The following is a 13,129-nucleotide window of genomic DNA, read 5'->3' on the forward strand; positions in this document are numbered from 1 at the left end:
CACCACTGAGCAGCAGGACTTCACTTTTCCTACACTGTGATGCATGTTTTTCAATCACTTGTATGCAAAGTGAGACTCACCATGACTCATGACAGGCAAGGAAAGTCCTGTGAACACCTCATTTAACACTGCTGTTGGGAAAATTCTTCTTTCTTTCTAATCCTTCATTGCATTCAGCTGTTCTGTGAATTCTTTCATTCAACAGGAAATAACACCACCATTAGGGAGCTTAAAACTGCAGCCTGTCAAAGTCCTCCTGCAGTAACTGCAACACTGGTGTGTGACTGCACAGTGCCTTATGCAGAGAAGGGGGCGCCCACCCAAATGTCTGCATTCATAACTGCTGCTTTTCATCTGTATTTTAGTGGGGAATGTCTGCATCCTTTCCCCTTTGGAATGTACTTGAACACCACCCTCAACTTCTCACAGGATGAATAGGATCCCAGAAATATGAATTGCTTACATAGCGGCAGATACTCGATACTCACTCCAGAGAACAAGGTTACAGTGTTCTCGTGCTACTCCCTCCTGCTGCTGCAGGAGCACCAAAGCCCCACGATAAAGGCATCATTGTGCAATGTTCCATAAAAAGGAGCACAGAGAGAGGCCCAAAGACTAAGATTTAAATAAAAAAACTATGTAATGGGAGAATATTATCATGGCAAAAGCATGTACTCTTGTGTGTGCCAATTAGTCATCATAATTCAGCACTCCATGGCCATCAATAGAAACACTGAGGCAGACAAATGGCAGATGACTCTCCTTTACTTATAAGCACATAAATAAAAGAATTTTGATATATTTTATGTAGGTATATAATTTTACATCGTAAAGAGAAAATAATTACACGAAATATATATCACAAATAAAACAGGTAATGAATGTTTAAATATACATAAATTATTATCATAACCATCTTTCTATCATCTCTGTTGTTTTAGAGACACATACAGCTAGAGTATCATAAAGGAAATATTTTGTAAACAATCCAACCTTCATTTCCAGTACAGACATGGCAGAATAAAGGTGAAGTGCAAGGGCCTAAAAAGGACACATTTGGGGACCAGTGTGTGTATACAAAAACACTGGAACTCCAACAACATTAATGATGGTAATTTTCCTGCCACAGCTCTCCTGTCAGCTCAAAACAGACAACAGTTTCCTGCCAGAGCCAACATTTGGGTTTACAAACAGAAATTACATCTCTTTAAAAGTAGGTGTCATGTTGCATTAATATATTTAGAGAAGCCTCATCAACCTGCTAGGAAAAAGCTCAAATGAAAGAAGATTCAAAGCTCCCTTTATGGAAAAATAAATTTAAAAAAAAAATCTAACACCTTTTAAACGATGTTCAGTCAATGTATCTGAAATGTATGCAAAAGGTTTTACAAATATAACTTTACTACACCTTAATTAGTTTAAATTAAACAGTAAATATTATACAATACCTCTCTGTTAGCAAAGCCCTACAAAAAGTGACATCACTGAACTTGAACCCACCACCTGCAAGCAGCTTCTGGATGTGATGAACACATTTTTGGTAACTTCAACCTTCTGCAAAGATGCAACTGCATTTCACGCTCTGGAGACTGAGGACTTACTTTGTTCAAGTAAATACATAACAGAATAAAATTCAAAAACTGTTCATCTGCCTCGTTGAGCTAAAAATAAGTTTTAAGTGCAAGGAAAGCAACAACTTACCAGCCGTAAATATCCTAAAATGTGACCAAAAATAAAGGAAGGATTATGAAAACAAATTTTAAAATTAATTTTAAATCCATTTAAATACAGAGAAATTTCAAAAAACTTTCATTTGTCTTCTGATTTATTTAAATAGCTGTACTATGAGAAAACAAAATCCATAAGGTCTGAGAAGCTGCATAATTATGTCAATTGAATAAATAAAAACCCAACATAATAAAACGCAAATATTAAAACAACAAGATCCTACTAACGTGCCTGCATTTCCCCCATGTGATGCATCAGTTTTGTGCAAAGTATTTGGGTTATTATTACTGCTACTCATGCACTCTGTGTATTCAGAGGAGCAGTTTAATTACAGTATTGGTGAGAAACTGGGTCATCCAAGATCAGATTAGCCCTCTGGAGATGCCTCTCCTTGCTCAGCACAGAGGAAGCCCAAGATTACCACATTCCTCAACAACTTCAGCTGCAGTTCCATGCACACTTCCAGCAAGGGAAAAACAGCATTTCCCAGAATCTCACCCAGGGGATCACTGATCCCCACTCCTGCAGGGCACCAGTGCAACCATGGATGCAGCTACCAGGGCAAGAGTTTAGGGAGCCCACCCAGTTCTAGTCAGCCTGATGTAACAAGGAAGAATGCAGGAATTCAGGCAGGCAAAGGACACTGATGCATTACTGCCATGGGCAACATTTTAAAGAGGTCATGAAATTTTAAGACCCCGAGTTCAGCCTTGGCTCCTGCAGCCCAGACCTTTCTAATGCAGCTTCATTCAAAACTTCCTTGTCAAGACCATACAGGTTTCTGTAAATCATTATTTCTGATCTTTCAATCTGTATTTTGAGTCAGAAAATTATCTCCAGCCCAGTTGCTGACAGTGTCAGCAGTACAAGCTGCACTATAAAGCGGAGATAGAGCAACAAGCAGCAGTACACCAAGAAAACAGACCTGAAAAGTTAAGAAAACACAGAGGAGTAACAGTGAAGCATGACCAAGTGCCAAGTTCTCCTACTACAAGATTCCAGAGCCAAACAACAACATGTGTTCTTCATGCTTCAACAGCCCACTATGAAGCAGTTAATAGTGTACCACTACTGATCCCAATTCTCATTTGTCTCTACAATTACAGTGGTGAATTCCCTTGACAGCTTCAATAAAAAAGAATAATTAAACACTGATATTATCAATGAAGCAGTTTTTAGGAGGTCACTAATATACAGCAGTTTACTATTTCAGAGTCTTATGGGTTTCCTTTTTCACATAGCTGAGTTGCAGGAGGGTTACTATTATTTAACTCTTAAAAATTTTTACAAACATATCACAAGTCTTCAAAGCCACCTTCTGCAAATATGCAATATGGCTCTTTGTCCCCTGTATCCAACAATTCTTTATTATTCAGAGTTTCAGTTTTTCATAGAGAATTACTATTTCAAGTTTCAGGAAAGATAACCCAGGAGACACAAGAGCTTCTTATCTATTTCTGAAGTCACTGTATTTATAAAGGTTAGAAGACAACTGAGTTGTGAAATCATAACAATTGTGAAAACACTTCACTAACTGTAGCTTCAAACTTGCATTTCATGACTAGGCTTTCATGGTTCAAAAATAAAACAAAAACCTAGCATACAACATAATAATCTGACATCCTTTAACTAGTCATTATTATATATTGTAAAAGTATTTTAGTTTACTTGTAAGCCTTTCTTGACCAGCATGTAGTCATCTTGGTCAATCAGAACCAAGACTTCTTTCTTCCTTTCTTTCATTCAATCTCAGCTCACTGCAAAGAAGTGATGACTACAAAGCCTCTCCACCAAATCATCCAGCTTTAAAATTATTTGCAACACTTCACCCACAATACATAAAATCCTCAGCCACTTACACTTTGGGTAAAACAAACAAAAGGTCTGTCTCCCAGTATTTATTTTATGAACAGTTTCACTTGGTTCTCAGGTCACCACAGATTCATTCTGACACACCTGGAGGGGATATTGGGGGTCAGGGGGGAAAAGTTAAGCCAGGCTTAACTCACAGACTTTCCTTAGGACAGGGAGCTCTACACATGCCCAGAGTACTTTCCTCAGCTGCAGGCACAGAAATAATAATGTGTAGAATGGTTTGGGTTGGAAGGGACCTTAAGACCATTCAGTTCCAATTCCCCTGCCATGGACAGGGCCACCTTCCACTAGACCAGGCTTCAAGCCCCATCCAGCCTGGCCTAAAGGGACTCACTACAGCACTGATCTATTATGGCTGATCCTAACATTTGTTTTGATTCCCAAGTTCATTGCTCATGAACAGGGAAATTGACAGCCAAAACTATTTCTTTACATACACTACTAGAACACAGAAGGAAAGAAACAAAAAAAAAATATCTGTGTTTTTAGAAATCCCAAACTCATAAGGTTCCTCTGTGAACACAGACTAGAAAGGCAGAGCTGTAATGAGAGGTCAAGGTATGTAACCAACCATCAAACAGAAGCAGCCTTTAATCACACCACTGTGGGCTTGATTTGAACTGCTGAGGCAAAAACTGCCCCCATCATTACCAGGCCACACCAATCATTTGCACAATGTAAGATTACATTGCACAGCAGCTCTCAAAATGTGTTCTCTCACATCAAATGTGTTCCTACCCTCAGTCAAACAGAAAGAAAACCTGAATTGATGGGAGTGAAGCACAAAGAAGCAGGTGACCTTCCCAACTGCACGCAGCATTAAGTTTTTAGTGTGTTAGAAATAAAACTTAAAGCAGAAAGACAAAGTCAGGAAAGAAATATTCTGTACCATAAGTTGTCACTGCATCTTATGCATATAAGGGAAAAAATGAAGATGTCAGCAGCTTGCTGCAATAGTGTGCACTAACCTTAGGTTTCGCGGCAGCAGCTCAAGTAATTTAATTGTTCTGACCTTTCCCCAAAGCAGAAAAGCACAGGAAAATCCCCAAAAATAAAGAGCAGAGATTATAATATTAAGAATTTATCATGACACTACTTATTTTCTGGCCACTAAATAGCTGGAGAAAATGTAGATTAAATCAACTCTTTCTGTGGTGGGACATTTTGGGCAGGCTGCATCCACCAGGATTTCTCCGAAAAGTTATCTTTAAATACAAACCAAATCAATAATCAACTTCACTTAGCTACACTTGACACTATTACAAACCCTTGAAGGATATGACCTCAGTGTCCCATAAGGCATACAGTGGAAAAGCACAATTTCAAAATCTGTCTTACCCTTATTTATGAAAACTGACGTTTACAAAGTTATTCCACAGAAATAAAAGCCTGAACAGGGTCTGCCTCAGATGTTTTGTATTGTCCAACAACAAACTACCACCATGAATGGTGAACTTGGCAATTCTGTCAATGCTCTTCCCCAACACAGGGGAAGATCCAGTACACAACAGGATCCAAACCACGCACTTACACACCTGGTAAGTATTAAAAAAGTTAAACAAAAAAGTAGTTCTCTCATTCACTTTCAAAAAAAAAAAAAATTAACTGATCACTGGCTTAAAAATAAGCATGCGTGTGCTTTCATAAGTACCAGGATATTAACAGATTTACTTCTACAAGGTATTGAAATAAAATAATAAGCTTTATGTAATGAGTTCTATATGGTACACAACAAATATTATATGGTAAAAATTACTTGAGCTGGTGAATAAAGTTGGCAAAAGAGCCAAATAGATATGATCTGCCTGTGAAGAAATTTAGGACAGATTCTAGAAAAAGGATTTAATCCTTTTAGCACTTAGCACCTAGCACAGCCCTTCACAAAGAGCCATGGAAATACATATTGAATCAAGTACATCACAAGAAAATAACAAGTAGGATTCAATCCTGTAGCCTGCACATAACAGCATTCTGGAGTTTTTAGTGGCCTCCTGAAGGCTAAGATTACCTCATTAGATAGATTTTTTTTGTTTGAATGACACAAGGGGATGCACATTTTAGGAATACCAGAGGATCCCACCATTTTTAATAGCTATTCTAGGTGCCCACAGATTTTGTGAATAAGCACACATATAACAGAACTATGCAAATAAATGCAGCTTCAAAAAATAGAATACAATAATGTAAGAGGAGGATTGTGCTTATAGCTCAAGTTTCTCTCAAGTAAACCACAAACTAAGAAATTCAACATCAGCCAAACATAAAACATCTCATTTTCTCTGAACCATGTTTTTAAAGAGTGGCACTGTGAGTTGTGCCCTTGAAGCCCATCACAGCCCAGGCTCCAGCAGCCACTTCACCACAAGACTGCATTGAAGAACATTGTTACTGACCACCACAAAAGCACTGCCAAAACGTTCCCTTGCATTTGAATAAGTCTTCATTCTTCCTTATGAACAGCAGAACCTTCCAGTCTGGAATAAGCTCAAAATCCGATCCAAACCAAGAGTGTTTTGCTCTAGCACTGTCTGTGTGTGCAGTACCCAAACCAACATGACGACAGCAACAGCCTGGAAGTCACACTTCACACAGCAGCTATGAGTCAGGTTTTTGTTATGGGTAAGACTGTACATAAGGCAATGACTGCACATGAAAAGTTCTATAAAACAAATGAAGATTCACATACAGTGTTTGACAAATCAGGATGTTCCAGTACTTCAGTAACTGCCTGGAAAATTGTCCTCTGTGCAATACAGCAAATACTTTCAACATCAGAAAGTAAACAAATGTGAACAGTAATATGAGAGAAAATAGAAATAAATCTGTGTAAAAACTAAAATAGTTCTAAGCTACACCAGCTGAACCCTATAGTTCAGCAATTCTTTCAGGCCTTGTTCTGGCGTAATTTTTCCTCTGCTGCATTTAGCAAGCATTTCCTTCATCACTCTTTTTTATTTCCAGTTGTCAAGAACAATCATTATTCATTTAGTTTGACAAGAAATTTAACCAACAATTTTCTTTACTCACTTCCTCCCAGAAACTCAAATCATCTTCTTTTACTAACACAGGATATAATTATCCCACGAAAAAGATGCTTTTCCTTCAACACGTTCAGTACAGTTGTGTTGAAGCTGAGCTACATTACAAATACAGTTCCTATGCAAATGGAGTTTTATCTTTATTTCTCCATGAGGAAAGGCCAACACTGCTGACAAAAGCTGCATGAACAAGTCTCACATCTGCAAAACTTAGGAGACCTTGAAATACTCAAAAGAGTTCACTAAAAAGAGGTTATCTCACCCATCAGACATGACCTAACCCAAAACTTCCGGTGTCTTTCATCTGTTTTTTTCCACCACAACAGATATTAAGTCACACTTTTCTATGGCTCAGATCATTCCAATACATGCCAGAACACCTTTGGGATCAAACCTCTGCACTAGAATTTGTGTAACATGTTTATTTTTTTCATATAAAATGAAGTCCATTCATGTATGCTGGATTTTTACCAGTTATTTTAATTTACTAGGCCGTCATAATTTTGGAGTTCTTAGCAAACCCAAGGCATTTTCCCCTCAGTTACATGTTTTATTTATACTGAATAAAACAAACATCATCTTGTCACAAAACTCAACTCCTTGAAAATGAGACCAGACTACAGAGAAGTCTTATAGAGCACACTTTGATCAAAAAATTGCAGATTAAAAATGGCATCTGCCAAATCTCAGCTTCATTTGGTTATTTTTACAGGACTGCAGACACAAAACTCAGTATGAATATCTTCAAGGAATAACCACCTCCCAAAACCTACTACAGAAGTACAGTTCTAAATACAAACTAAGGGATTTGGTTTATTTCTGAAAGAAAGCAATCTACTCACTCATGACTGGAAACTTCTTTGTATATAATCCAAGACGGGTCTTGAAGCAAGGTATCTTGTTGGAGAAGGTTTCTCAGAGGTATACATGTCCTGAAGGTGGGAGGAAAATAAAAATACAAATCATTTTTTCAGCTTCAAATCACTAGAATATATGTTTACCTATAAACTGCCTTTCCTACTCTCTTTTCATCCTCCTTGTTAAAAAAAAAAAAAAAAAGAAGGAAAGCAAAGATGTGTTTGTTGTGACTGGAGAGCTTTACTGTTTATGGATATATTTAGCTGTTTATCAACTCAAAACGTTCACCTTCTCCTAACAATCACATTATAAACCTCAGTATGTGCTAAAAAGAAAAAAAAAGTGCTACAAAATATAATGTTTGTTATCTCTTGGGAGCAGTTAAAAGGTTAAAAATACAAGACTACAACATGGATGCAGTAACTGAAAATTCCAATGGAGTACTTTCCTTCAGCAACCTCAGCTGGCAAAACTAAGCAAAAACCCCACTGTTTAAAACCCAAGAAATGCACTGAAGATTACTGGACAAGCACAGGTTGGCACTGACATCCAGCATTTCCTTCTGAGAAACAAAACCTGAACAAGTTACCATTTCTAGCAACTATAAACCTACAGTTCCATCAATCCCTCATCGATTTCAGAAGAGGATACCCAAGTAGGGCAGATGGATTCACTGACAATAAGCCTGGCCCTCCCTGAAGCCAAATATAGAGGACTTAATCTCCAACAGTGACAGCACAGCAAGTACATTTTAAAAAATTTATTATATAATCTCCCTCCTGCTGCTAAAAGCAAGTTTATACAAGTCTGAAAGATCAGTTAAATGAAACTTCACCTCACAGCTGAGATGAAAAGAAGAAACCCAACATATCTACTAACCTATACAGTTTTCTTCTAATACCTGCACAAATCTGTAAATTAAGGAATAATTTCCTCTTTTCAAAACCATATAGAACCTGCTGAACCTCACCACCTGTGCTAATCCAGCCAGATATCTTGTGCTCAGATTCAAGTCTTAACTGTCCTGATCTCTTCAGACTCAAAAAAAAAGTGCAAAGTAAAATGTAAAAAGACATAAGAAGAGATGCAACTTTTCCTAAATTCTGACTTCACATAACCCTTACAGATCTACAGCACACAGCAAAGTAGTACAGGAACTACCACAGGACATCACAAGAAGGTTTCTTTATCAACTGCTAAAACAATTAAAAAAAAATAAATTCAACATCAAAGCCACAGACACCATGAAAGAAAGGAATCCAGCTGCCAAAAGGAAGCCTTTGGTAAAGCTGCAGACGGAAAATTACAACCAACTTTCTTGCAGAAAAAGTAACACAGGGAAGAGGCTCTGTAGGGAAAGAAAGCAGCTGAAAAAATCCACAAACATTTTAAATGAGCAGAGATGAACACAAAGCCATGAGATGCTACAATCAGTGAAGAAGAGTTTGAACTGCAGGCCCTGTCAACTGTCCATGAATGACTGCTGAATTAAATATTTAAGCACACACAGCCCAATCAAAAATGAAGTGTCTGTTAGCACATATCATTAGAACTGCACCTTGTCAGCTTCCTCTGGATTACTGGTGCCAAAATTGGCAAATATAACTTCCATGACATTTAATTAATTACTGGGTTAATAATACCTATTAGGAACATCAAATGGATCAGACATCCCTCAAGCCAGGTCCAAAGCACTTTTGACCAGTTTTACACAACACCTCTGGGCCCAAATTCTTCTTGAATCTTATGCATAATCAACTGGAAGACCAGAGCCTCCCATTCAACTTGATGTTCCAAAGGCATTATCTCACCTTAGTTTTGTAAATATGAACTAACAATCCTTTGCCTCTGAGACATGGTGTTACACGACATTTTATTGTGTGTGTACAGGAAAAGGCTGTTCATTAGGAAAAAACAAAACAGCAGCTCTGCGAACCACTTAAGGCTAATAATAGCTTAATTATGCACCCTCACCACTTAGAAAAAACCTCGCCACCGTAACAGGCAGGAAATGAGATGGGGACAATACAGAAACTCTGTTCTTCCTAAACGTGTGAAAAGTGAATGCTCCAATGCACCAGAGCAACCTGACCTCTGACTCCCAGCAAGAAACTGCTACTCCTGTACTGCCTTCAGTGCCCAAATATTTTGTTTAGCTATTGCTAGCATCTGTTTAACAGACAACGCAGACTTCTGGTAAATTCACTTGTTGTTCTCTGAAATAACACTACATGTGTGTTTTATATCATTTCCCTTGTAAGCAACTTTTTTTAAAAAGGAAAGTTTTTCTTTTCATCTGTAATTTTGAGTACAGCAACAGCAAGCAGCGTTGAAAGTCAACACTATGAAATAGCAGACAGTCCCTGCTTTCTGCTGCATTGCAATAGCTGCTCCTTTTCCTAGGGATGTGTGTTAGAAACCAAACTGTCTTCACTTTGCTTTCTCAGCCAGCCTGGTTTATTTCAATGTTTGCAGGGTTCTCTCCTGTAAAGAAATACCAACTACTACAAAACTGAAAGACAGAGTCTATTACCTGTTCAGTGTCTTTCTGAAAGACAGCATCTTGGAAAAACTTATAATTCAAGAATTAAAACAGTGCAGATGCCATAAAGAGTGCCTGACACTCTTTCTGCTTTCCCTTGCAATCAACAAGGCTATAATAAAAATTAAAGGAAAAAACCACCAACCCATGCCACATACCTTTGATCTTTGTCTTTTCCTGAAGAACTAACCCTTGTATTCCATCCCATGTTTCCTCTAGTGACACACATCTACTCACTCTTGGGAGTATCACATTCAGCAGCCATGAAACTACAGGCATTTTAGCTGAGATTTGAAAGGAATACCTGCAGTGAGCAAAGCTCTTTGCAACTTCAAACTCACACACACTCATAATACATTCAATTACCTGTTTCCATAGCTGGAGCCAGGTCTCTTTTTTACCCCATACTCTTTTTCAGGATAATTAGCAGAGCCAGATTGCAAAGCAAATTACAGCAAATTGTAGCTCTATGCAGTATGACTCTACCCAGAGAAGAGATTTTCCTTTAAGTTGGCAATTAAAGATTCAGGTTTAGCCTGTGTGTGTGTGCTAGTGTAGTATCTGTTTAATTTAGATACTAAGGAGTGAACATTAAGAATGTATACCCCCAGTTCCCAAGAACCAGGAATCACAGGAGCAGCATGCAACTGCACTGCTTAAACACACAAAGACAAAATAGTCTAAAGAGAGCCTGCCTTGCACAAATCAGTATTTTAGTGTCATTTACCATCTTCTTTAAACCAAACACTATGGTCCCTCACAGAAAACAGAGATTTCAGAAGCACTGTGTTTTAGAGTTGCACACATAGCTGGCTGGCAAAACATTAAGTCTGAAATTGGTGGTTTCTGTGCTGTGTAATCAGACGGCAGAGGAACAGCTGGTTAAAAGGCAGTTCTACTACATATTAATTTTATGCTGCATCTCAGCTGAATTAACTCAAAAGTTATAATCAGAAATAGTAAAAGTTTAAAAGGAGCAAAACTAAGTCACTTCAGAGTACAGTTATTAAAAAGAACACAACAAAAAGGCCTAATATAGCACCAAGCCTCTGAGCACCCCAGCTCAGTAAAATGCCCCAGACAGCACAAATGCACAATTCACAACAAAGTGGAATTGCTACTGTTTCAGAACCTACACAGAATCACTGACTGGCCACAGATGAGGAAGCACATGGAAGTACAAATGAAACAAGCCAAACGACACACCCTCCTTTGTTCATAGCAGGAATATTTACACTACAAAGCGTTGAGGCAAATCGCCTTTAGTTTCAGGCACTGCTGATTGGCCGCTGCGTTTAATACACACACGCCTGGCAGAGTTGGAGTTTCGACTGTCACACAGCAGCTCTAGATTGCAGGGCACGCAGCAAGCTAGAAAACCATAGAAAACAATTATTTAACATAATTGTCCTAACTGAAATGATCCTCCACAAGATACATTTGTTGTGAACAGGGCAAATGTGGATTTGTTTTCACTCCACTGTAATTCAGTGAAAGCTGAAAACCGGCTCCCCTCACAGCCAGCTTTCAGTGCAGCTGCCTCCTCCGAGCAGTAAATGGCACAAAGAAAGTTACTCTCGAGCACATGTGGGTGAACAACTGGTACAGGAGTTTGGAGACAGTGACTTTTAAGTCACCACTTGACTCTCGTTCAGCTGGCAGTTCAGTGGCTTCGGTGGTTTTCTACAGGCAGCCATGCACGCCACAGAAAGAACCTGAAACACCTGATAATAACTGGCTCTTTGCTGGCAGTCCCAGCGGAGACTGAACGCTGGGAGACGGCCGTGGAGACCCAGGGCTGAGCACAGCCTGGGGGATGGCCTGTCCCAGCCCACCGCTGCCAGCCTGGTACTTTCCACCACATACCTGAAGTATTACAAAAGGCAGTGGAGGGAGCAGGTACAGAGAGAGCTGTAGTGCCAGAAAGTCACATCAAAAGGTTCAGCCATCGAAACCCTCCCTACTCCCGACTGGGGTGGCAGTGTCGCCTCCCACATGGCCGGGAAAGGGGGACCTCAAGGAGGCCCCAAGTGTCCGACCTACAGCCGTGACTCCCTCGACCACACACCCACAACACAAGACCCCCAGCCCCGCTCTGACTGCGGCCCCTCACGCCGCCACACCTCACTCCAACCTTACAACGGGACCAGGGGCATCTCCACAGGGCTTCCCCCGGGCTCCCCCAGCACTCCCGGCTCCGCCGCGTCCCGCAGCCCCCCCTCCAGCAGAAAGAGCAGGGAGCTTCCAGAAACACACACACCCCTCCGCTGGGAATGGAACAGTCCGAGCACCCCAGTACCCTGCGGGAGCCGGCTCCCGCCACTTCCACCTCCCCGGCCCCGCGGGGGGTGAGCGACCCCCCCCCCGGGGGAGGATGGTAGCGCCCGCCTCCCCTCAGCCGGGAGGAACCCGCGCGCTTCAATGGAGGGTCCGGCGCGGCACCTCCACACACACACACGCGTCTCCCCCCGCACCCCCGCAATGGACGACTCCAGCCCGGCCACCCCGGGGGCCGCACAATGGCCGGAGCAAAGTCCCGGCTTGTCCCTACCTTTGCTCGGCTTCCTCCTCTTCCCGGGGCCTCCCTCCGCCGCCTTCCCCAGCGGCGCGTCCGTGCTCGCTGCCCCGGGACTGGCGGCCTCCGACCGGGAAGTGCCCCAATGTGACACCGCCGCTATGGAAACCCTGCCCGCCTCCGCCCCTCCCACAGGGCTGACCCGGTGCCGCCATCTTGGGCTCGGGACGAGGCGCCTGCCCGGGGCCGGGAGGCGGGATGGGCCTGGCGCCGCTCGGAGACTCCTCGGCTGTGCTGCCTGAGCCGCCAAGGCCCTCAGCATGGACACCCACTCTCCTGTGCCCATTTCTGGGCTCCTTAGTGGGACACCAAAAACATCGGCATAAATTCAACTCCCAAACTCTTTATTTCATACTCGGCATTTCTTTATTACCAGCTGGGGTGCATAGCAGATAACTCCGACCGCATGCACTCCATTTCCAAAACTTTTCACTCACACATTTTCAGCAAACAAATTATTGTTCATTGGTTCTAAATTGCATAATTCTCTCCCTTAATTACTATTCTATTATT

General features: G+C 41.0%; 1 protein-coding gene across 1 annotated transcript in view; it reads right to left on the minus strand.

Annotated features, from left to right (window-relative positions):
- Positions 1 to 12,690, minus strand: part of USP6NL (USP6 N-terminal like) — a 111,198-nt gene extending 98,508 nt beyond the window's left edge. Inside the window, exons 1-2 of the mRNA XM_066182704.1 lie at positions 12,593 to 12,690; positions 7,484 to 7,573 (exon numbers count right to left, since the gene is read on the minus strand). Coding sequence (XP_066038801.1) covers positions 7,484 to 7,487 — 4 coding nt within the window. The 5' untranslated portion in view covers positions 7,488 to 7,573; positions 12,593 to 12,690. The remainder of the gene's footprint in view (positions 1 to 7,483; positions 7,574 to 12,592) is intronic.
- Between the last annotated feature and the right edge of the window lie 439 nt (positions 12,691 to 13,129).

This window comes from Chamaea fasciata, unplaced genomic scaffold (genome assembly GCF_029207755.1).
Source record: "Chamaea fasciata isolate MVZ Bird 193981 ecotype frontalis unplaced genomic scaffold, bChaFas1.0.hap1 SCAF_5, whole genome shotgun sequence".
In the NCBI taxonomy this organism is placed as follows: Eukaryota; Metazoa; Chordata; class Aves; order Passeriformes; family Sylviidae; genus Chamaea; species Chamaea fasciata.